Source organism: Schizosaccharomyces pombe (genome assembly GCF_000002945.2).
Source record: "Schizosaccharomyces pombe strain 972h- genome assembly, chromosome: III".
In the NCBI taxonomy this organism is placed as follows: Eukaryota; Fungi; Ascomycota; class Schizosaccharomycetes; order Schizosaccharomycetales; family Schizosaccharomycetaceae; genus Schizosaccharomyces; species Schizosaccharomyces pombe.
This window is the reverse complement of record NC_003421.2, coordinates 2,401,735-2,422,324: the sequence shown is the minus strand read 5'-3', so window position 1 is coordinate 2,422,324 and position 20,590 is coordinate 2,401,735. Positions and strand designations below refer to the sequence as shown.

Genomic DNA, 20,590 nt, shown 5'->3' with positions numbered 1-20,590 from the left:
GTTCGCTTGAGGACAACGTACAATCCGTTTTGACTTCCACTTTTTCTCGCTTTTTTCATTTATCTATTTTCAACCTTACTACAACACATAGGAACCTTTAACCTTAATAATTTATATCTATAATTTACATTTTGACTTTGCATTGGTTTCAACCCATTAGTTACTCAATTAACCTTAATCGTTTTATTATTTTTATTTTGATTGTTTGCTTGCCAGAACACAGCATGAAACTCTTCCCATTATGCCTTAGTGCTCTCGTTATGTCAACCGCTACTTGTGCCTCTTCAGTAGAGGGGGCGATTGAGAAAGTTCCTCAGTCATTAGAACAAAAAGGTCCTTCTGAGATGCTGTCGATGAAGCCGGATGTGAAAGGTGGTTTCGGAGATCGGATGATGTTTATCCCTTTTCAAAGTGACTTAGGCTTACATTCCCCTGTAGATCGAAGTGGTTTTGAATATTGTGGTTATCTTGATGCAATAGAAAGCGAGGACGGTGATAGCTCAAGAGCACCTTACGCTAAACTTCAATTAAAGGAGAATGTTGAAGGAATAGCTCGATTTGGTTTGTTTTATCATCCATCTCCCTTTCAAGCATTTAAACATATTATTGACAATGGTGGAAAGTATAGTGGATTGGATAGAGTGTTTTTGGAGAATCTGAGAAAGAGTCTAGTTGTTTCTCTTGATTCGGCAGTTAACCGTACTTATTCAATACCTGTGGAAGATGAAGGATTTTACTGTTTTGTTGGATATCAAGAAGTCGCTCATCAGGAAACTGTCATTGGTGAGAACTCCGAACCTATTGTAACAATTGAGTTTGATTCTTTTAATTCTAATGTACCCGTGACGTTAAAACTTCAACGACAAATTTTCTTATCATTTTCTATCGTATATGGCTTAATCTCATTATGGTGGGCTATTCGCTGTATTTGTAGTCGCACCAAATTACATCTTGTTCAAGTTTGCTTGTTTTGTTGGTTTTCCTTTTTTATTTTAAATCACCCTGTAAAGCAACGAATTTTCAGCATTGATAACCCAGATGAGTACTTAGTTCCTTTTGTTGTTTCTTGTTTTACATATTTCCTTGGTGATGGTATCGAATATGCGCTATATAGCCTATTTATTACCACCACTGTCCTTGGATTTGGCACAATTCGTCGAACATCCAAAAAAATGGTTTTGTTTTTTTCCTTATTGACATGTGGACAAGCTTTCTTAGTCAATGTGGCTCCAATGGTATATCCACTTCTTTACATTTCTGGCAGTGATAAGGCTTGTGTGTTGCGAATGGTTTGGGTTTTTAATAAATTCTTGTATTTGCCTCTAATTACCTTTCTTGGGGCAGTTCTAGCATTCCGTTTCCGTTTGAAAAAGGCCTCCCAATTTGATACCCGTTGGAATTTGTTTGCCTTGACTTTGGCTATCATCATTCTTTTTGCATTTAATGATTTAGTGATTTTCGACAAATTGCAAAAACTTTGGAAATACGATGATACTACTCTTGAGTACCTTAAAATAGTAAATGGTGGTATTAAGTTTGTGGCTTTTTCCATCCTTTTAGGTCCTTATAGCAAACTGTTTGCAGAGCCTAAATCCTTACAATTAGACGATTTTTTAGGAAAGCATGATGGCCATAAGGACCCTAGTCTAGAAAAGTTTTAATTTCTTATATGCTTTTAACTTTTTCTCCTCGCAGGCTTGTGAACTTTCTAAATTACTCAGATTATTTGTTCAAATATGCTCAGATCTTAGAGCTCGATTTCCTTTTTTACTGAACTTTCATACCAATTTATCTATCATTTACTGCACAAGTTGTTTAACGCCATTTATGGTTACTCTTAAATATATTTATCGATATTTTATATATCTATTGCATTTATTAAATGGCGTATCTCGTTGAATAATATTTTTTCCATATGTCTTTCGTTAGTAAAATTGGTTACATATAGAAAATTTGCTCGATCCTGCATAACAGAGAGTGAAAAAAACAACTTTGATGTAGTTCTTTCAAGGCTAATTCCCTAGTTTCATGAAATTGTCAAGGAGCATGAATAGTAACCTTTTTTTTTTTTTTTTTTTTTTTTAAATAAATACATTTGGTTAGGTTTAAATAATGAAATGCAAATTGGCGTTTTCGTTTTCTATTTAGTCCAACGAGTCTTGTATCGTAGTCATGATACATCGCTACATTTTGCGATGGATGCAATTTATGCATCTACTGAATAAACAAGACAGAGCAACCATAACCGTTCATGGGTTTGGTAAATTCCTGTCGGAACGTTTATTCGAAAAGCTAGTATACCGCATCGTTACTGTCAGAGATAAATCTTAAAAACGTCGGATGCATTAATGGTCAAGGAGATAGTATAAAACATTTTGATCTTTCGCATCTTTAGATTAACATATAGGTATAGATTAATTATCAATTCTTTTGGAATTCCTAGGGCTTACTCATAATTTCTTCTTTAAAAAATCGATGTGACATTGTGAATACATAAACCGTCAATAATCTACTGCTAAAATGCATTTTTTATGGAAATTCACAAATTTTATTGGTGCGTTTCAATCTATGTGGGCATAATTAAATGTACATAGCAGTGTAAATTTCCTAATCATTTTAAATGTCCCTAAAAATGAAATTCTAACAATTATTTTTCAAAAGAAATTATTTATAATGCTTCCAGAAGTACAAAACACTGGGTTAGGTAGTTATGGAGAATAGTTCCCATTGCTTTGACCTAATTTACAATGGAGACGAGTTACCAAGTATTAATTCTCTAAATCAATTGGAGAGTATAAGACTTGAATCATTGGTCAAATAAATGATTCACCGACCATGCAGTAATGCGAAATATAAAGAACAATGTCGTCTTTCCTAAAACGATGAAGAAGGAAAGTAAAGATGTTCCAAATATTTACAACCATAGGAAGTAACCAAAAGAGGGTAGCCAGTGAAAAAGTTTTTATACTTTTTCGGGTAACCAAATTACTAATACAATAACATGCTTTTGGGTAGGAAAGCTAGTCATCATATTAATAAAAGTAAATGATGATAATGATAAACATAATCACAAAGAACAAACGATAACTTGTAAAATCAAGATTTGTATCGTTGTTTTATCACGCTGTATTTTGTTGAATTTTAATTCATTACGGAAACGTGCTTGATGACACTCATAACCGCATTTAACCTTTTGTTTAAGATATGGATACTGACAACCTCTAAAGATACTGGTTTATTTGTTTTCCCATTTTTCAAGCTAAAATCCTGAAAAATGTTTAGCTGTATGAATGGAAGTGAGGTTATGAATTTCAATTGACAAAATAGTCTCAATATATAGTCAGGTTTGTTTACATTTACTCATTTTTAGTCTTTATTCATGGACCCAATCGGAAAACGTTTGATGTTTACCTCTCAGTTAACAACCTATAATACACCGTTACGACACCACATCAAACTTTATGCATCGTTTATGCGGTGTGAGATCCAATTAACTTCTTCCTTTGTTTATTCATCTTTTAAATGCAAAGTTTATGCTTCAAAAGGCGATATTCAATTGGTTTGTTGTATCAATGCGATAAAATAATTGTTTGTTTACATTTTTGTAGACAAACAAAATCAGATGAGTACGGCTGCATAATATCTGAGTAGACTTATTTTGTAGCATTACACTACGTAGCGGTCGTTAAAACTGAATATACTAAGTTGTTTAAATTTTTGCAGTTCAAAGATTATATTTGTAATCTTGAATTGAGTAAATTCCCTATAGATTTAACTAGACTAAGCCTACGTTTTCTGCAAACTCTTGAAGTGTCATTATAATACTATGCAATATTACATTTACTATTTACAATATCTTTAAACATATACATTATACGTTTCTTCGTTTAACGTTACGTATTACATTATGAAAGATTTACCGCTGCATAGGCTAAGTAACTGTCAGCTACGCAGTTTGTTATCTATTTAACGATACAAAGAACTGCGGTGAGTTTTTACTTGCGATCTACAATGTAGCGGTTGTGGTATGTTAACTAACAATGAATATTTATTGTTATAAGAAGTCTGTTAGTATCGGTCACCAATATAGCTCATAACTGAACCTCGTTCCTCAGTTCAGTGGTAGCTCCCGTGATGATCAATAAACGAATCTTAACTAGTTTTCCAAGATATGACATATAGTGATACGCAACGTAATGTATCCTTCCGTAGTGCAGTATTGCTGATAGCAACTAATGTATTGCGAAATGCAATGATGAGTAAAGAGAAAGTCGCTACATATTTATACCTTTAGCTTAATTGATGATCAGTACAAACCGTTGGAGATCTATTTGAATCCAAAAATAATTAGAAAATACTGTATGTGTACAACGTTGTTGAAGAAAGATAGATAGGTGATCGATCGCGGCAGAAAATAAATATAGTAATTAATATGAAGAAAGCAGAAAAAAAGAGAAGATGCTAGTTCAGCACATAAAAAAATATATTTTTTCAATTCTCTTGATCTTTCTATTTATATTTTATTAGAGTGGGGTTAGTTAGTTTCCAAGATTGAAAGGATTGATGAAGTATTGGTTATTTTCTGCAACAGTTTCATTTAAAGCTGAGTTTACTATCGTAATTCCTAACGGTTTACCTATATTACTGGTCACCGCTTTAGCAAAAGAAGCAGTGAAGATATTAATACCTACTTTAAGGTAATTTAATGACTGCACTGCACTCGCCTTTTTCAAGGTAAAAAATGAAAATAAAAAAAATCGAGCTAATTTCGCAACTTTTAGTATGCTATCACAAACTGTTAATAGATATTAGTATGAAGATTGCTTGTGCCGTCGTAATCAACATCGTATTTCTCTTCCGTTTCGGTAACTAATTTGTCTTTGTTCACCAAATTTTCAATTTGAGATATTCATTTTTCCTGCTTTCTAATATGCTGTTTTGGTTTAAAATGTCCACGGAGTTTCAAAATTTGCATACTTCCCTTCCTACATATTTGATAAAAATATGATTGTAACTAGTCTTTCCTATCTGTAAGATAATATTTAAGATTGTATCAACTTCAAACATCAAAGTATTAGAGTGTTTCTACTTAATTTTCGCATATTTGAAATCAATCAAAATCAAAACTTGTTTACACTTTTGTTAACCTTCCGGCAAGATTATTAAACCCATCTGATACAAAGACTTGAAGAGAGTATCAATTTATAAATTAAACCACAATTTCCTCTTAAGTTTATGTATATTATTCATATACTTCGTCGACATGGATAATTTAAAAAAAAAATATCAACATCATTTATCCCTAGAAAGCGCATCCCGTGAGTATGGTCCGTTTCAGATGTTAGGTCGTATTCAAAGTGACTCGGATATCAAAATGCTTTCCTTTGCTGGTGGAGAACCCAATCCCAGTAAATTCCCGATTCATAAACTTTCGGTCTCCTTCCCAGAAGTAAATTCTTGGGAAAAAGACACGAACAAGGACGCAACTGTGTCTTATGAATTAAGTAATAATGCAAATGAGGGTTCTCTGGATTTACTGGGAGCTTTACAGTACGGCCAGTGCCAAGGAATTCCAGAATTGGTCAAGTTTATAAAAGATCACGTTGGACAAATCCACATGCCACAATATAAGGACTGGGATATAAAAATAACAAATGGAAATACGATCGGCCTTGAGTATTGCTTGCGATTGCTCGTCAACCGTGGTGATTGTATTCTCATAGAAAAATATACATACCCTGCCGCAATTACCGCAATGCGTCCCCTTGGTGTGAAATTTATTCCCATTGACATGGATGAAAACGGCATGCTACCAGAAAGTTTTGAGAAAGTTATGGAAACATGGGATTCATCGTTAGGAGCAAGGCCCCATGTTTTGTATACTATACCGACTGGGCAAAACCCAACTGGATCCACGTTAACTTTGGAAAGAAGAAAGAAGTTTCTAACCTTGGCAAAAAAATACGATATTATCATTGTCGAAGATGAACCATACTATTTTTTGCAAATGGAAAAATATGATGCAAATTGGAAACCTGACAAGCAAGCTTTCAATATTTCGTCATTCAAAAAAAAGCTAATTCCCTCTTTACTCCATCTAGATACCGACGGTAGGGTTTTGCGAGTTGATTCCTTTTCCAAATTGATTGTACCGGGATTACGTTTGGGATGGATAACTGGAAATTCTCTATTCATCGATCGCATAACCCGTTACGCAGAAGTTTGTACTGAGAGCCCATCCGGCGTCTCTCAAGTGGTTCTCTATGCTATATTAAATCGTTGGGGACAAAATGGTTTTTTGGAGTGGCTACAAGATTTGCAAAACTCATATACTATGCGTCGAAATGCTCTTCTTTTGGCAGCTGACAAACATCTTCCAAAATCTGTTTGTAAATATCATTCTCCTAAAGCTGGATTGTTTCTATGGGTTGAACTTGACAAAAACCGTCTTATTTGCTCAAATATGGACAAGTCCATTTCGGAAATTGAGATGGAAATTTTTGTAGAACTTGTTAACAATGGGGTAAAGCCTGTTTGTGGACAGCTATTTATGGGAGAACCAAATTCGGCGGACAAAATTTTTTTTCGATTTGCTTATTCCCTTGCTGACCTAAGCACTTTTGAAGCTGGTTTAGAGCGGTTTACTAGTACTATACAAAAATATTTTCAATTGTGAAGCCTAATATCTTCATAAAACAGCACCATTGTAATCTTAATACAAGGGATCTCAAATTAAGGATGGGATACAATATTCAGTTGGTGTGTAAGTTTTATCCTTTTTTTATTATCATTATACCAAGAGTCGCGATTTTTAAAAAGGTCATCGGAAGGTTTGCATTCACCTGATTACGAATGCTTCGAAACCTGGATTTCATATTTTTGAATTTTAAAACATGATAATTAACGAATATTATTGAGATTCAATAATTTACCTATAAACTTTCTTTCCAACTGAGTAAATAGCATTTAGAAGTCAAGCAAACATCCTCAAAAAATTGTGTTTAGCATGAAAAAAATAACAATTGAGGAATAGCTACGGAACTGAACCTTTGTTTAGACAAATGTTTCAAACTTAACTTTCGTTATCAGGCTAAATCACCTTGAGGGCTAATAAATGCAGTATGGACAATTTGAGACGCAAAATTTCTAAAACCGGCTTACTTTAGTTTATCCTCAAATATTTTTGGAATGTTTGAAAACTCATTTGTTTTTTATGAGAAGAATACCGTGCGAGGTATTTAAAATTACATTTCTAATTCAATTGCAGGAAGCTTAGTAAGTATACGTAGTCAAAAATATCCGTCGACCTTCTGGTTTCCTATTCATAAAATGTTTCATTCGTAGCTCCAGTTGCCACTTTTGGATTATAAATTGGTACATAGTTTACCATTCTCCATAGACTGTATTGCTATATTAATTATTAATACGGATTCGCATGTTAAAACACAATGTATTTCATGACCAATTTACAAAAGTATTACAATTACTGTTTCCGACTTTATTTATCTATTTACCTCGCATTAGCCAAGTAAATTTATCCAGTTTAATACACATATCATTTTGGAATGTTTATGCTCATTAAATAACCGTGACATACATAAAAAAAAGATCATTTCATAGTACCTTGAAAGACAGAAACCATGGATTAACACATAATTGACAATTTGCCAACAGTTGTGAGAGAAGTCAGTACTGTTTACCTACACTAAATTGAATCGCTTCGGTATACACTTTGCTAAATACAGCAGAAATCATAAGAGTGTGGCAAATCTCAAAATCCAACATCAGATTTTGAGTGGTACTTTTTTTCAGGCTTCCTTTTGAAATCAAAAGGTTTCTGAGGATTCGGATGTTTGGTCTTTCGTTCCCATTTGTCTGCGTCAAAACCCACCTCAGGAGTGAGATCGTCAAATTCACGATTTAAAACACTCTCGTCTTGCTGGACAACAGAGAGTCGCCGATTTGACTTTTTGGGTACGTTAAACTCGGAAGCGTTGTTACTAGTAGATGATTCTTGAGGAACCATCCGATCATTCTCATGCTGTTGATATGAGGGAGGGAAATCCGACATCCTTGGTGTTAAAATGCAGATGTTACGAATGTTGGGTCTAACAAACACACAAGTTTGCTCAGTTAACTTCCTTTAGTTTCACGTTACTGTGATCAACTAGAGAGATTGGTTAGTACTGAATTTTTAAGATATCGCAAGAGCACTAAAATTCCCGCATTACCTACTTTTATAATAAAACGTTTCTTAAGTTTTCCCTGAAATCCAAAGAAACTAACAAACAAGAAAATAGATTAAAAGTGTTACACGTGGTAGTGATTATAAGCAAAGATGCTAAAAATGAATAATCTTAGAATTCTTCGCAGCTCCTACTCTTAAGGAACGTACTACTAATATATATTTGCTCCGTAAATTGGTAAATTAACTTGACTCTTCATGTTATATTACCGACGTCATTTTCAAGGCCACCTTTTCTAAGCATCACTTGCCATCATTGCAAACCGCCGTTGGGGAGTAAATATGATGTTACCAGAGGAGAGAAGTTGCTGTCTGCGCATTCAAGTTTGTGAATCTTAGTGCTAACTAAGCAAAGTTTAGAACGGTAATTTTTCGACTTTCAAGGTCACAGGGAGGCGTTCGTGTGACGTGCATATTATTTCTAAGATAGTCAGTTTCACTCAGGAAATTAAGTAAGGAACAAGAAATAAAGAGGGTTTCATAAATTAATAGTTTTTATCAATTTCAATATCACAAAACCAGCAGCCAAGTGGGGCAATCTGACATGAGAATCAATCGTTTTGCATTGTCTCCAACTCACCCAACCTGAACTTTTGATGATGATGATGATATACATTCACTCGAGTCACAAGTTTTGAAGTGCACAGAAAGTAGAGTAAACAGAGAATGCGAAAATGAATGATTCCTCTTCGGACTTTGCTTGGCTAGGTCAAAAAAAATGTATCAAGGTAGTTAATCTCAAGCCTTTTAGGTATAGAATGAACTAGTAACGAGTAATAAACATTGATTTTGCTGTAAATCCCAAACGCTTTTTAATTTTATTGAAAAAATTCTTTCAAACGAGTATACCTTCGTTTTTCATTAATAATATCTAGACGACACTTAGAAACGTTTAATCGTTTCTCTTAACATTCTCCCTTTCAAAAGTTTATTACAGAATGAACCAGGGTTTAATAAATGAAGTTTGCAGACAACGGTTTCAGTCGGTTTCCTATAACTTCACATTTTTATTCGTAAAGCAAAGGTAAAGACAGGTTAATAATCAAAATTTAAGAATTAGTAGGGCATATCCCCTACTCCCAAAATGAAATTTATTTATTGTCAGTAATGATCTGGTGAATGGCCTGCACAAGTATTACATGTTCTGCTGCGTGAATTTTTTCTTCTAGTGCTTCAATACTATCGGTTGACAAAATGGGAACCTCTTGCACGATAATAGGTTTTCCTTCATCGACTGCTGCAATCACCCAATGTACCATAGCACCGGTGTGAGTGATCTTTCCTTGCTGGGCAGCTTCGAACGCGCGTTCGATAGCATGAATACCGTTAAAAGCGCCAGGAAGAGCTGGATGAAGATTAATAATTCCGATTTTATTTGTTTCTAAAGGAATCAACACTTCTGGGGACAAAATGTGCATCCATCCAGCACAGACAACCAAGGATGGTTGAAGCTTAATTATCTTTTCCGCCAACTCAGCATCATACTTTTTTCTTCCTATCTCAGGTCCGTATTCCTTTTTGTAGGGTAACAATGTATGCAAAGACGTTGGTATCCCAGCTTTCGCGGCTCTTTCTAAGCCATAAGCATTTTTGCGGTTTGACAAAACGTGCGTTACAGCTGCTTCTCCCTTTAAAACTCCATTCAGCGTAGCATCAATTATTGCTTGGAGGTTAGAACCTGATCCCGAAATTAACACGACAAGTGAAGCTACCATCTTGTACGAAGTGGCCGGTGGTAGTCAGGTGAAGATTATTGTTATGAAGAAGCTTACTTGAAAAAAAAATTTTTTTTTCATAAAGATCAATAGTTATATTAAATGTTAATATAAATATTTAGTACTGTGACTTTGATACATAAGTTTTTTAACAGCTGAATTTCTAATTAACTAAACATCCATTATTAGCTGCTAGTTAAGGATTGCTTAAGGGTCCGATGATAAAAGATCAAAAGATAAATTTAATAATTTAAACTATTCGTTTATGTTTCTCGTAGTAACTCGAAACCTTGATTTGGTTCTACGAATTAACTTGACCTCACTTCAGCAACATAAAATTCTCTTTTATTAATTTCGTCGCTCTCACTGATGCTTTAGCATCAGGCGAAATTTATTTGTTATCTTTACTACTCTTCGTCAGATTAATAAACTTTTTTTTTATTTCATATAATAACCTTGAATAATTGTACCGAAAATCCCAAAATACACTATACCTAAATATAGAGCCTATATATTAAAGCATTTCTAAAAGCTTTTTTGTTCCACGGAACTCTGACTTATTTAACTGATTTTTGTGTTTCCGTAATATTTTCAAAAACTCCTGCTTTTCACTATCACTGAGTGCCTCTAGGACTGCTACAACAACAAACGCACCGTCTCCAGAAGCCCACTCTACAAGATATTTTTTAATGATAACAATTAGCTTAGAGGCCACCTTCAGGTCATCTTCCGCTTTTACAACTTGTTTCTCAGCACCACTCCAATGTCCATTTTGGACTAATGTCTTCAACGCGCGCGAACAATGAATTTGATGAATCAAGTGGTTATCCTGCTCTGGGTTACCATCAAAAGCTTTCAACGTTGCATCGACAGCTTCTTCCTTCTCACATGGAGCATACAACAATGCATCCACCAAAACTTGAGAGGCTAAAGATTCAGCTATCATGTCACCTGCAGCTTTGCTGATTAACGAAATTAACAAGGGTCCTATCGTTGCCTTAAGCTCGTTTCGACGAACAATGGGGTCTTTTTTAGACGTTTTGGCTTTTAATGAATCAAGTGATCTAAGTAATTCTCGATTCTCTTTACTAAAATAGCGAGCATCTTCCCAGCCTACTAAAACATACAACAAAATCCTGCGAGCAAATTTATCGGCGGATAATTTTAATAATTCACCTTCAAATTCGGCTTGTAAAAGCTTACCAGTCATAATTGTATCATCAGTACAATCCAAAGCAGCAACCACTACCAAATGGCCGTAAGAATCCTTTGCAGTTTCAATCAAATAAGGTCGAAGACTCTTTAGCATAACCTTACGATCCTTCGCATTAGCTAGAGCAAACAATTTCATCGCAACCTGAGAACCATCTCTTGTATGAACAAATTCGTAAATCAACTCCTTGGTTAAATTCAATAATTCTTTCGCCTCGTTGGAATCAGCATGGTTTATAAACTCCAACATGGCACGATGAACCATTGTAAAACCAATGGAACCTTTAGCAATAGAACCCTCAATAGTCTTCCATAAGTTTTGCATTATACTTGGCCTTTTCTCAGGGTGATCAATTAAAAGCTTATCAATGTGAATGTCTTGAGTACGGTCTTTAAATACTTGAAATTCAGGTCCATAAAATTCGCAAATCAGCGCACGTTGCTGCTGCAAATTGGTAAATTCGCGGAAAGCATCTTCCACCACATAAGCAGCCTCACGGTGACGAATCATTTTCACAACATTTCCATACATTTCTCCTAAAATGACTTCTTTCATTTTCGGTGTACCATACTTAAAAATTTTAATAGCTAGGTATTTACCATACGGACTTTTGCAAAGATCAACGTAACTACCCGCTAATTCAGCACAAATAGTCTCTCTTTGTTGTTTTGAGCCGAATTTCACACACGTTTGAACAACACGAGACATGTCATGCTTAAATACAAGTTGCTTAACGTTCGTTCGAATTAAATCAAACAGTTCAGCAATAATAGTCTTTCGTTCTTCAGCTTTAATTGAAGTTTTTTGACGTAATTTATCCCATAAGGACTTGGCTTTCAAGCTAGTGTCGGCAAACGGCTTCATAGCTTTACGTTCTTTCTGTAATTTTTTACGTTGAGCATGAGATTCTTTAGAATTACTTTTCTGAGATGAAGATTCTTCATCATTCTCTGCCTCTGACTCAGCGGACTCAAGTTCATCGTTTTCACTTGCAGATTCACCAAAACCTGCGAAGTCCTCATCTTCACTTTCATTTAATGAAGAGTCCTTCTTCTTATCATTTTGTGACATTGAATCAGACTCTGAAGATCCTGACGAAGTAGTATTTTTTTTTTTTTTGGGGGAAAACGAATCCACTTTTTTAGGCAGTTTAGCAACTTTCACTCGTTTATTCATTGAGCCATCTTTTTTCTTTACCTCCGTGCTTTCCTTCCTTTTGCCAATAGCCATTTTGAAGTTCTTTCGAATAAAGGCGAGATGAGAGGATATTGGCGGTGGTCAAATTTGCTGCGTTCGCATTTAGCGAAGAAGAAGGGAGTAAAACTTGGCCTAATGAAAAATTTGTTTCTCAAAATAAATAAAGGATTTAATAGATTTTAATATAATATTTACATTATTCTTTTTTTTTTCTTCAATGTCGGATGATTCCGACCAGTCGCCCATTCAAGTAACACAAGCATTTGGAAGCCTATTAAAAAATGTTATAAAAAGAAACTGGGAACATAATGCTGAAATTAAGTATGCCTTGGGAAATGTTCATAAGAAATTTTTCAAATAAATATTTGTATGAAATAGATGTTGCGTCCGAACCAACTTTAATAATCATCGAAAGTGTCAGGCAGTATGCTACAAATAGCAAAGGGGATGTATGAATACGCGACCGGTCAAGAAAATATGCGAAAAGAAGTATCTAATTTGAGCGTGGACGAACGTTCCTTTCAAAGTGACCAGACAAAGCCCCAGTCAGTATTTTACGAAGTTCATCATCAACATTAACACCAGTATCGCGTAAAGCTAATATGCGATCAATTTCGGCCTTGGCTTTTTGATCAAGCAAGGGTTGTCCAGCTTCTTCATCCATCTCTTGCTCTGTCATGAGCTTTGCATATTCTATTTTAGTATCATTGGGCAAGGTATTCACGTCTTTGGGCTCCAAATCAGTAAAAGAGTATAGATATTTAGCAAGTTCAGGAAACTCTCCATTTGCCTCTATAACTTGAGCTGCAATTAAACCGTCATTATTTTTAACAGTGGTGTCCGCATTGTACTGATTTATCAAATCATGAGCTATTTCCAGTTTTTCGCAAACAAAGAGAGGTGTTTCGCCATCTTGATCACGAATATTTATATCTCCTCCACGTTCGACAAGAATTTTAAGCAAATCAGAATGACCTGACAGTTAGCATTAAAAATATTTCGCCATAATATAAATACCGTAAGAAACTGCTGCATGTATAGGTGTATATCCATTTTCGTCTGCTGCGTTTGGTGAAATACCAGAATCTAGGTGTTTCTAAGGAATAGTTAGCCATTACTCTTTACTAAAAACAATATAAATAAATCGTACCAATACGACGTCTGTTTTACCATCTGATGCGGCAATCCAAATATTTGGAGTTGTTGTACTCATCTTGGTTTATGGTGAGTTAAACAAGAAAAGCTGCGTAAGGGGATCAAAACAAAAAGGACCTACTACTTGGTGATAAACCTCGGCAATTATTGTGAAAGAAAATATTAAAAAAAAAATCTATTCTAGGTTGCAAAATTGATAAAAGTTATACTGACTACGACGTGAGCGTCACTACAGCAGTAAAAAGATAACCCATTACTAGAGAAATTCTAAAAAACTAAATTGTAATATTTGGTCATTAACAAAAGCACTATACATTAAAGAGAGTCATTTACTCTCCAATTTTTTGTTTATTTTATTTACAAACTTATAGAATAACGATATTTAACAAAGCTTTTTTAAAATAGTATTTTCACAGTCACAGAAAGTTTCGACACCATGGTCTTGAAGGCGGATTCTTAAGCGACAGCTAACCATCTACATACTCATCACAAAAAAAGGCGTTAAGATGTCTGCTTCTGAACTTGCAACTAGTTACGCCGCTCTTATTTTGGCCGATGAGGGCATCGAAATTACTGTAAGTAAAAAAATATGGATTCGTTAACTGTTTGAGTCGCTGAGCGATTACAATGCCTTAATATTTTCTTAATGAAATTGAAAGATACTTTATTTAAACGCATCCGATCATCTTCAAAACATGTCTTCTTTCAAATTAGCTAACAAAACTTCTAGTCCGATAAGCTGTTGTCTTTAACCAAGGCTGGTAACGTCGAAGTCGAGCCTATTTGGGCCACTATTTTCGCTAAAGCTCTTGAAGGAAAAGACTTGAAGGAGCTCCTACTTAACATTGGTTCTGCTGGTGCCGCCTCTGCTCCTACTGCTGCCGGTGCTGGCGCCGCCGCTCCTGCTGAAGCTGCCGAAGAAGAAAAGAAGGAAGAAGCCAAGGAGGAGGAAGAGTCTGATGAGGACATGGGTTTTGGCTTGTTTGACTAGATCAATTATACGAATGAGTATCTTTGTGCCTTAATTTACGTCGCAAATATTAGCAAATAGTCTTAAGCCGCGATTGTATTGTAGCAGTTTGTACTTGTAGTGAAATCGATAGCATTGAATACTCGGTTCCAACAACCTGTATTGGTAAAAAAAATAATTACCTAGACATTTACGATACCTTTACTCGCTTAAACTGTGGTTCAGTTGTGAATTTAATCAATTATTATTTAAAAATCAATGTTTATTAATACCCATGCCATAACCATTTCAAAACTTGTGTAAAAATTCCGATAATTTCCAATCGTAAAGAAAGCCGCTTGAACCACCAACAATGATTGTTGATTTTACGACATATTCGACTTTCAAATACCTCAAGGTGGCATCAAGCCAAACAAAGAAGGAAAATATACATCCAAGCCCAAGAAAACTATAATACGCTAAATAAATTTTTCCTTAAATAAACTAAGTCAGTAAAAGTGCATTAACGCATCCATCTAACTCTGGGTTGTTGGTGATTTGAGCATATTTACCCCAAACAACTTTACCACCAGATGTGACAAGACCTAATTCACTGACATTAACCTCAATAACGGTTCCTTTTGTCAAAACACCGAGTTGGGTATAAGTCGGGCTTTGAGGATTTTTCTTAACCCCAATTATAGGAAGTTGCATAGTAACACCCAATTCTTTATGTGTAACATTGGCTTTCTTTTGACGGAGAGCCATTGGGCGAATAAAACGCTCATATTTAACAGGGCGGCGAGTAAATCCATCACCAACAAAGGTAGCTTTAGTAATCATACGCTTCCACGAATTCTTCTTGCTTTTGCCTGTACGAATAACCTTGAACATTTCTTCTTCAGCAACACCACGAACTTGAGGTAAAGGAACAGAATATTTAGCTGCCTTTTCTTTTCTCTTTTGCTTAACAGCAGAAGAAAGCATCTTAGCCTGCGATTCTTGTTCACGATCAAGCAAATAGGTTGGAACAGCACCTTGAGTTTGAGCATCGGATCCACGTTGAGTAGCATTTCGTTCTTCGTGTTGTTTGATACTGATAGAGTTAGTAACAGACTTTAAAAACTTTTTTAAATCAATGTACGACATGACGTTTAAACAATCAAATCAGACATCTCAACTTCACCACTTCACTGAAATTTTTATTAGCAATAACTCATGACATACGTTTTCTTCATTTGGATCTTCTCTTTGCGTCTCTTCTCCTGGTACAATTTCGCCTTTATACCACGAGTCTTCTGAGCATAAAGACTAGCATCGTGAGCTTCACGGGCAGCTTTTTTTCTCCTGAAATAGAAGTGTTAATAAAACTCTCAATTGACAATAAATCCAAAAAAATTTACTCACTTTCTTTCTTCATGATCGAAACGACGACCATGCTTGCGAATAGATTCCTCAATATACTCGTTTTGAGGCATTGATTGATATAGGCAAATAGCAAGTTAATTTTTTGCATGTGTGCTGCACCGGTATACGATGCGAACCAGACTTATTGAATGACAAGCTCTGCTGCCTTAAGTTTTACTATCGATTTTCAGCGACAACACGTTAAAAATAAAAAATTATCAACGATTACACTACGCCATAATGTACTACATTACGCCTCATTATATGTCATATGCTGACATATCTTTTAAGATTCGTTTATTGATAATTAGGGGTAAGTATCCTTCTACATGCATGGATTCCCGTGAATAGCAACTATTTAGAAACAAAAAAATAGAGCTTTAGCTGAACTGAGGAACGAAGTTTAGTTATAAGCTATATTAGTGATAGGTAACAATACAGCATATATGGTATAATACTATTGTACGTTACTGTTTATATTACCTGCATATTGCAATATAATATGTCACAAGGAAAACTCACTGCAGTTTTACGTATCCGTAAAACAGATACCAAACTGCGTAGATGACAACAACGAGCTTGGTTTGCATTTTCCTAACTTCTCAATATTCATATACATATTCTGCATTTATCAAAAATAACTAGAAAGTAAAACGATCTGGTAGTTCGTCGCTATTAGGTTAATATAAAATTACACACTCAATTTTTGTTTTTGTTTTTTGATACTGCTGATTAGGAACTGGAATTATTGTGCATTGTCAAACTCTAGTTAATTCTAGGAATTTTAACATCTCTCGATATTAATCTTATTACTTACTACAAAAAAAGTATCTTACTACATTCATTCTGGTTTTATAGTGTGGTTTTTCCGAATTTTGTGTTTTTGTATTGGAACAAAAAATGTCTTCATTAGATGAGGTAGCAGAGTCCAGAAAACAGAGATTAGCGGAATTGAGGAAAATAAAGCAGTTAGAGAATAAAACTCGCGATTCTCAAGAGGTTCAAAAAAATGTAATTGAGCATCGAAATTATGATCCAGAAGTGCAGGCACCTAAAATGGGATTCGTGGAACCGCCAAACATGATTGAATCAGTTGAAGCATTATCGAAGGAGATTGAAGAAAAGACTAAGAGAAAAATTGAAGAACAAAGTTCTGTTCCTGTTGAAGAACTAGATTTGGTAACTTTGCGACCTAAAAAGCCTACATGGGATTTAGAAAGAGATTTAAAAGAGCGAATGCGGTCTCTGGAAACACAAAATCAAAATGCAATAGCATTTTATATACAACAGTTAATTTCTGAACGTGCGCATAGTACTGAAAAAGCTTAAAGCAAGACTAATGCTTTCTAATGTTGGATTTACTCTCTGTTAGTTAATATATAATTCATAGGCTTAATTATTGCATTGATCAATTGTTAAAGGAAATAAGTTTAGGATTTTACATTTTATACTTTTCTAGTTGCGATTGTATTGGAGGTATGCACTTCTATTAAAATAATATTACAGCTTTAATTCTAAATCCGACCACTTCTTAATGAAGGGTTTGGAAGGTCAAATTTCCGTTCAATGATATACAATAAAGAATGAGCAAGTCTCAATTTGAAAATTACATAAGTGAACTTATCCAATAAGTATACCATGATTCCATATCGAGAAAATTGCTAAAATTATATAAAAAAAAACCTATTTTCTTTCATAAAAACAATTAGAGCTTTCATTTTCTATTACCTCATTATTCACTATTCTACGAACATTTTCTCGTAAAACTGACTAGACCCATCAAAAAGTGTAGCATGGATCATGTCAGAAATCTTCTTTGATAGCTCGAGCGTTATATTTTAAATGGCATTGTCCATACTTCGGATACTATTGTAAAAGGTCAGATGGCAACTTTCCAAAATCTACCTGATCGAGAGTATTTGATCCACCTTGTCGGACCACAGAGATACGTAGACGCAGTTTGACTTGAGAACCCGATGGCCCATGAACCCGCAGGGTTTGAGAAGTTTCTCCACCAGGCTCCATACTTGTAGTCCTCAAGGGCTGAATTTTCAGTTTCTGTGATTTGGGAACTGCCACTTCTAGATGTATTTTCTCAACCCTAGTCATTGGATTTTTATTTTTAAATTTAGCTTCAATGACGGCTGTTTTGGTACTTTCTTCTTTGGATGGCACCAAAGTTAACGTCACATCGTGTTTATCAAATACAACAATAGGAGGGTATGATTTGGAAGTTGATGGTATGGAAGAAAGCAAAGACAAGTTGTTTGATGGTTGGCTGGCTGAAGCATTAAAGTCCAAAGAAGCAAAGCTGCTTGCCAAGCTGTCAACCGGTTGAGCTGAAGGCGCCGGAGAAGCAAATAAACCAAGGATATCTTCAAAATGACTCTTTTTGGAAGTAGAAGGAGCGCGGCTTAAGCTGGATTGAGGGCTTTGAGTCATTTCATCCACTGGTGTTTCTAAGGGCTCAGCAACAGAAGGGGTAGTTAACCCAATGAGGTCTAGCAATTCGTTGCTTTCCTGAACACGTTTTTCTACGTGTTTGTTAGCCTTTAGCTTTTGCTCCGCATTTTGATAAGGCGTGGTCCTAGGAGGAGGCAGAGGAGCGGGAGTTGGTTCTAGAATTGTCTTGCTCAATTTGGAGTCATTTAATATAAGGTGGAACTCGACAGATCTTTGTTGCACCTCGGTGTTCTTGTTTCTCTTATAGGAATAAATTATCTTGTCAATACGAGAAGCAGTAGAAGAAGAACCTAGACGAGCACTTAACTTCGTGAGAGCGAAAAGACCATATTGAACAATTATGTACCTAGATGCTTCAACGCTATTAAATACTTCCTCAATAATGTCCACAATATCAGATTCTGAAACAGAATGAGGAAGGGTTTGATCATCATCAAAATTCATTGTTGGTGAAAGAAGCATCTGACCATATTCTCCAATTACCCAAAAAGCAGAAAGAGTTAAAGCTTCCTGAGATACATCTTCCTTTAAAGCAGCGTACAACTTTACCACAGCATATTCATGAAGTTCAGGAGCACTAGCTATGAGTCGTAAAAACGTTGAAAGAGTCGATTCACTGACAAAGTTGCCAGCAGATTTGAAGACTCGTAGAAGGGTATCGAAATGCCATCGCTTATTGGGAGCAAAAGCATTTGTGACTTCTGTAATATATTGAGCAGTGGATCCACGTAATTCATCAGAAACGTTATCAAGAAATGATAAAAGCTCACGCACCATGAAACGAACGTTCGCCTCATTAACGAGAAATGTAGAAAGTTCAAGCGCACGAGATTGAATAGAACTGTCGACATCATTAAGACAAGCAAGGATAGTTGATCGGTGACGCTGAACTGCATTTTCTTCACTATTTACAACGAGTTTCAGCATATTAAGAGCAACATAACGAGTGTTATTGTCACGATTACCTAAAAACTTTGCTAAAATATTGACCCCCAAAACTCGAAGGCTACTGTCAGAATTAAGATCAAGGATGGTACGCACAGCTTGATAAAGAATAGCATTACCTGCATTTCTAGAGGAATCAGTGTTAGTACAGACTTGAGCTAAAAGATCACTCATTTTGTCGTAAATTTTAGGGTTATTTTGACCAAGTATTGACAAAAACTGAAGGATTTTAACTTGCAAAAACGGATCAGATATATTGCCAATGTTATGCTCAGAGGAGTAAGTACTAGTGGACAATTGACGAATACGATAAATCAAATCGTCAGCTTGACTTTCAAATCGGGATATTAGCGACGGATTTATTTTGCAAGCACTGATGGCAAAAGCAAGAGCAGCCATTAAAACACCATGACTTTTTGAATGTAACAATTCATCGGTTTTCTCAATATATAAACTTTCCAAATCCGGTTCTTTTTGAATTACTCTAAGTGCACAGAGAACAGCCTTCTTTGATATATAATTATGATGGTTAGAGCAAAGTTCGGCTATGTCGTTTGACAAATCCCTTGCAAGCTCAGGGCCAGCGACATTACCAAACGCAGATAATGCCAACCCCACAATAAATTTGTCTCTAGATTTCAAGTCATTTTGAAGAGAATTTGTCAATAACGTCAAAACTTCCTGGTTCTCGTCTAACAGAAGCATAGCTGCTAGGTATCCCAAACGTTTATCCATGAATCGCGAACTCGACAACAATTTTAAACATTCAATCTGACCAAAGTGTGTCGGCTCACCGAGTAGAAATAAATATAGCAGCTTGGCAACATTTTTTCTGCGCATACGCATGTCATTAGAACCTTGACGAATGTTTTTTCTGATTTGAGCCGACTCTTTGAGAATCGTTGTGTGCTCCTCAGCAGTCGTTTTGGATGCCCGAACAGCCTTTATAAAAGATTTTAAACTTGACATCTTTGGATGCGTCTTTGGGGAATTGGTGAAACCTCTTTCCACTCCCGAACAAGTAAGATGCAGGTTCTTTGGATGTGTTGTTTGCATTACTTGGCTGTTGCTTGTACATGCGGTAGGGTATTGCACGGTAAATTTCTTTAAAACGAATTTAACGTTGCGACTCTTTCGTCAATCTATCAATAATGAATACTAAAAAATATGCTTTAAATAAAATAAATTTTAATTTGTTTTGTTGCTGCTGTGTTACGTTAAGTCAGCTGAAGTGTCTTTTTTTATAATTCCTAGTTTTTATTAAGCAGATGTAAATACCATTTATATTGATTAACTTAATA

General features: G+C 35.3%; 10 protein-coding genes and 16 long non-coding RNA genes across 26 annotated transcripts, besides 2 other annotated features; 12 read left to right on the top strand and 14 right to left on the bottom strand.

Moving 5' to 3' along the window:
- The first annotated feature begins 71 nt into the window (after window positions 1-71).
- SPOM_SPCC569.06 (uncharacterized protein) lies at window positions 72-2,060 on the top strand. Its single transcript, NM_001023554.3, has one exon. The coding sequence runs from the start codon at window positions 225-227 to the stop codon at window positions 1,659-1,661; it is 1,437 nt and encodes a 478-aa protein (NP_588567.1). The 5' UTR covers window positions 72-224; the 3' UTR covers window positions 1,662-2,060.
- SPOM_SPNCRNA.7762 lies at window positions 225-454 on the bottom strand. Its single transcript, NR_197098.1, has one exon. It is a non-coding gene; the product is annotated as a non-coding RNA (long non-coding RNA).
- SPOM_SPNCRNA.7761 lies at window positions 1,866-2,260 on the bottom strand. The gene has a single exon (NR_197097.1). It is a non-coding gene; the product is annotated as a non-coding RNA (long non-coding RNA).
- On the top strand, window positions 2,233-2,519 carry SPOM_SPNCRNA.7759. The gene has a single exon (NR_197095.1). It is a non-coding gene; the product is annotated as a non-coding RNA (long non-coding RNA).
- On the bottom strand, window positions 2,264-2,468 carry SPOM_SPNCRNA.7760. Its single transcript, NR_197096.1, has one exon. It is a non-coding gene; the product is annotated as a non-coding RNA (long non-coding RNA).
- A 6-nt stretch (window positions 2,520-2,525) lies between the features above and the next one.
- On the bottom strand, window positions 2,526-3,274 carry meu19. Its single transcript, NR_150702.1, has one exon. It is a non-coding gene; the product is annotated as a non-coding RNA, poly(A)-bearing (long non-coding RNA).
- Window positions 2,781-3,657, top strand: SPOM_SPNCRNA.7758. Its single transcript, NR_197094.1, has one exon. It is a non-coding gene; the product is annotated as a non-coding RNA (long non-coding RNA).
- A 283-nt stretch (window positions 3,658-3,940) lies between these two features.
- Window positions 3,941-4,199: an LONG TERMINAL REPEAT.
- Window positions 4,200-5,055: 856 nt separating this feature from the next.
- On the top strand, window positions 5,056-7,409 carry SPOM_SPCC569.07 (aromatic aminotransferase). Its single transcript, NM_001023553.3, has one exon. The coding sequence runs from the start codon at window positions 5,264-5,266 to the stop codon at window positions 6,674-6,676; it is 1,413 nt and encodes a 470-aa protein (NP_588566.1). The 5' UTR covers window positions 5,056-5,263; the 3' UTR covers window positions 6,677-7,409.
- On the bottom strand, window positions 6,090-6,326 carry SPOM_SPNCRNA.7757. Its single transcript, NR_197093.1, has one exon. It is a non-coding gene; the product is annotated as a non-coding RNA (long non-coding RNA).
- SPOM_SPNCRNA.7756 lies at window positions 7,012-7,346 on the bottom strand. The gene has a single exon (NR_197092.1). It is a non-coding gene; the product is annotated as a non-coding RNA (long non-coding RNA).
- A 125-nt stretch (window positions 7,410-7,534) lies between the features above and the next one.
- SPOM_SPCC569.09 (uncharacterized protein) lies at window positions 7,535-8,071 on the bottom strand (the record flags this gene model as incomplete). The annotated part of the gene is made up of 1 exon (NM_001355956.2): window positions 7,535-8,071. One exon carries the CDS (start codon window positions 8,069-8,071, stop codon window positions 7,772-7,774), a length of 300 nt encoding a protein of 99 aa, NP_001343096.1. The 3' UTR covers window positions 7,535-7,771.
- On the top strand, window positions 7,592-9,131 carry SPOM_SPNCRNA.7755. Its single transcript, NR_197091.1, has one exon. It is a non-coding gene; the product is annotated as a non-coding RNA (long non-coding RNA).
- Window positions 8,355-9,986, bottom strand: ade5 (phosphoribosylglycinamide formyltransferase). Its single transcript, NM_001355955.2, has one exon. The coding sequence runs from the start codon at window positions 9,958-9,960 to the stop codon at window positions 9,337-9,339; it is 624 nt and encodes a 207-aa protein (NP_001342888.1). The 5' UTR covers window positions 9,961-9,986; the 3' UTR covers window positions 8,355-9,336.
- Window positions 9,375-10,413, top strand: SPOM_SPNCRNA.7754. Its single transcript, NR_197090.1, has one exon. It is a non-coding gene; the product is annotated as a non-coding RNA (long non-coding RNA).
- Window positions 10,414-10,453: 40 nt separating this feature from the next.
- puf6 (Puf family RNA-binding protein Puf6) lies at window positions 10,454-12,453 on the bottom strand. The gene has a single exon (NM_001023551.3). The coding sequence runs from the start codon at window positions 12,401-12,403 to the stop codon at window positions 10,475-10,477; it is 1,929 nt and encodes a 642-aa protein (NP_588564.1). The 5' UTR covers window positions 12,404-12,453; the 3' UTR covers window positions 10,454-10,474.
- On the top strand, window positions 10,521-10,798 carry SPOM_SPNCRNA.7753. The gene has a single exon (NR_197089.1). It is a non-coding gene; the product is annotated as a non-coding RNA (long non-coding RNA).
- On the top strand, window positions 11,145-11,496 carry SPOM_SPNCRNA.7752. The gene has a single exon (NR_197088.1). It is a non-coding gene; the product is annotated as a non-coding RNA (long non-coding RNA).
- A 165-nt stretch (window positions 12,454-12,618) lies between the features above and the next one.
- SPOM_SPNCRNA.7751 lies at window positions 12,619-13,756 on the top strand. Its single transcript, NR_197087.1, has one exon. It is a non-coding gene; the product is annotated as a non-coding RNA (long non-coding RNA).
- On the bottom strand, window positions 12,864-13,593 carry dhm1 (ankyrin repeat-containing protein; the record flags this gene model as incomplete). Its single annotated transcript, NM_001023550.2, has 3 exons — window positions 13,521-13,593; window positions 13,388-13,466; window positions 12,864-13,345 (listed from the first exon to the last, which is right to left on the bottom strand). Exons 1-3 carry the CDS (start codon window positions 13,581-13,583, stop codon window positions 12,864-12,866), a joined length of 624 nt encoding a protein of 207 aa, NP_588563.1. The 5' UTR covers window positions 13,584-13,593.
- A 172-nt stretch (window positions 13,757-13,928) lies between the features above and the next one.
- On the bottom strand, window positions 13,929-14,697 carry SPOM_SPNCRNA.7750. The gene has a single exon (NR_197086.1). It is a non-coding gene; the product is annotated as a non-coding RNA (long non-coding RNA).
- On the top strand, window positions 13,999-14,603 carry rpp103 (ribosomal protein P1). Its single transcript, NM_001023549.3, has 2 exons — window positions 13,999-14,100; window positions 14,256-14,603. The coding sequence occupies exons 1-2, from the start codon at window positions 14,032-14,034 to the stop codon at window positions 14,514-14,516; spliced, it is 330 nt and encodes a 109-aa protein (NP_588562.1). The 5' UTR covers window positions 13,999-14,031; the 3' UTR covers window positions 14,517-14,603.
- Window positions 14,698-14,710: 13 nt separating the features above from the next.
- nsa2 (ribosome biogenesis protein nsa2) lies at window positions 14,711-15,978 on the bottom strand. Its single transcript, NM_001023548.3, has 3 exons — window positions 15,882-15,978; window positions 15,702-15,821; window positions 14,711-15,570 (listed from the first exon to the last, which is right to left on the bottom strand). The coding sequence occupies exons 1-3, from the start codon at window positions 15,950-15,952 to the stop codon at window positions 14,979-14,981; spliced, it is 783 nt and encodes a 260-aa protein (NP_588561.1). The 5' UTR covers window positions 15,953-15,978; the 3' UTR covers window positions 14,711-14,978.
- Window positions 15,497-15,751, top strand: SPOM_SPNCRNA.7749. The gene has a single exon (NR_197085.1). It is a non-coding gene; the product is annotated as a non-coding RNA (long non-coding RNA).
- Window positions 15,979-16,096: 118 nt separating the features above from the next.
- Window positions 16,097-16,451: an LONG TERMINAL REPEAT.
- A 73-nt stretch (window positions 16,452-16,524) lies between these two features.
- cwf18 lies at window positions 16,525-17,682 on the top strand. The gene has a single exon (NM_001023547.3). The coding sequence runs from the start codon at window positions 16,782-16,784 to the stop codon at window positions 17,208-17,210; it is 429 nt and encodes a 142-aa protein (NP_588560.1). The 5' UTR covers window positions 16,525-16,781; the 3' UTR covers window positions 17,211-17,682.
- SPOM_SPNCRNA.7748 lies at window positions 16,699-17,100 on the bottom strand. The gene has a single exon (NR_197084.1). It is a non-coding gene; the product is annotated as a non-coding RNA (long non-coding RNA).
- On the bottom strand, window positions 17,522-20,328 carry apl4 (AP-1 adaptor complex gamma subunit Apl4). The gene has a single exon (NM_001023546.3). It carries the CDS (start codon window positions 20,256-20,258, stop codon window positions 17,748-17,750), a length of 2,511 nt encoding a protein of 836 aa, NP_588559.2. The 5' UTR covers window positions 20,259-20,328; the 3' UTR covers window positions 17,522-17,747.
- Between the last annotated feature and the right edge of the window lie 262 nt (window positions 20,329-20,590).

Coding starts and splice junctions, on each gene's coding strand:
- SPOM_SPCC569.06 (NM_001023554.3), top strand. CDS start 225: ATGAAACTCTTCCCATTATGCCTTAGTGCTCTCGTTATGTCAACCGCT.
- SPOM_SPCC569.07 (NM_001023553.3), top strand. CDS start 5,264: ATGGATAATTTAAAAAAAAAATATCAACATCATTTATCCCTAGAAAGC.
- ade5 (NM_001355955.2), bottom strand. CDS start 9,960: ATGGTAGCTTCACTTGTCGTGTTAATTTCGGGATCAGGTTCTAACCTC.
- puf6 (NM_001023551.3), bottom strand. CDS start 12,403: ATGGCTATTGGCAAAAGGAAGGAAAGCACGGAGGTAAAGAAAAAAGAT.
- rpp103 (NM_001023549.3), top strand. CDS start 14,032: ATGTCTGCTTCTGAACTTGCAACTAGTTACGCCGCTCTTATTTTGGCC. Junction 14,101..14,255: donor ATGAGGGCATCGAAATTACT/GTAAGTAAAAAA, acceptor CAAAACTTCTAG/TCCGATAAGCTGTTGTCTTT.
- nsa2 (NM_001023548.3), bottom strand. CDS start 15,952: ATGCCTCAAAACGAGTATATTGAGGAATCTATTCGCAAGCATGGTCGT. Junction 15,822..15,881: donor TTCGATCATGAAGAAAGAAA/GTGAGTAAATTT, acceptor CTTCTATTTCAG/GAGAAAAAAAGCTGCCCGTG. Junction 15,571..15,701: donor AAGATCCAAATGAAGAAAAC/GTATGTCATGAG, acceptor TAACTCTATCAG/TATCAAACAACACGAAGAAC.
- cwf18 (NM_001023547.3), top strand. CDS start 16,782: ATGTCTTCATTAGATGAGGTAGCAGAGTCCAGAAAACAGAGATTAGCG.
- apl4 (NM_001023546.3), bottom strand. CDS start 20,258: ATGTCAAGTTTAAAATCTTTTATAAAGGCTGTTCGGGCATCCAAAACG.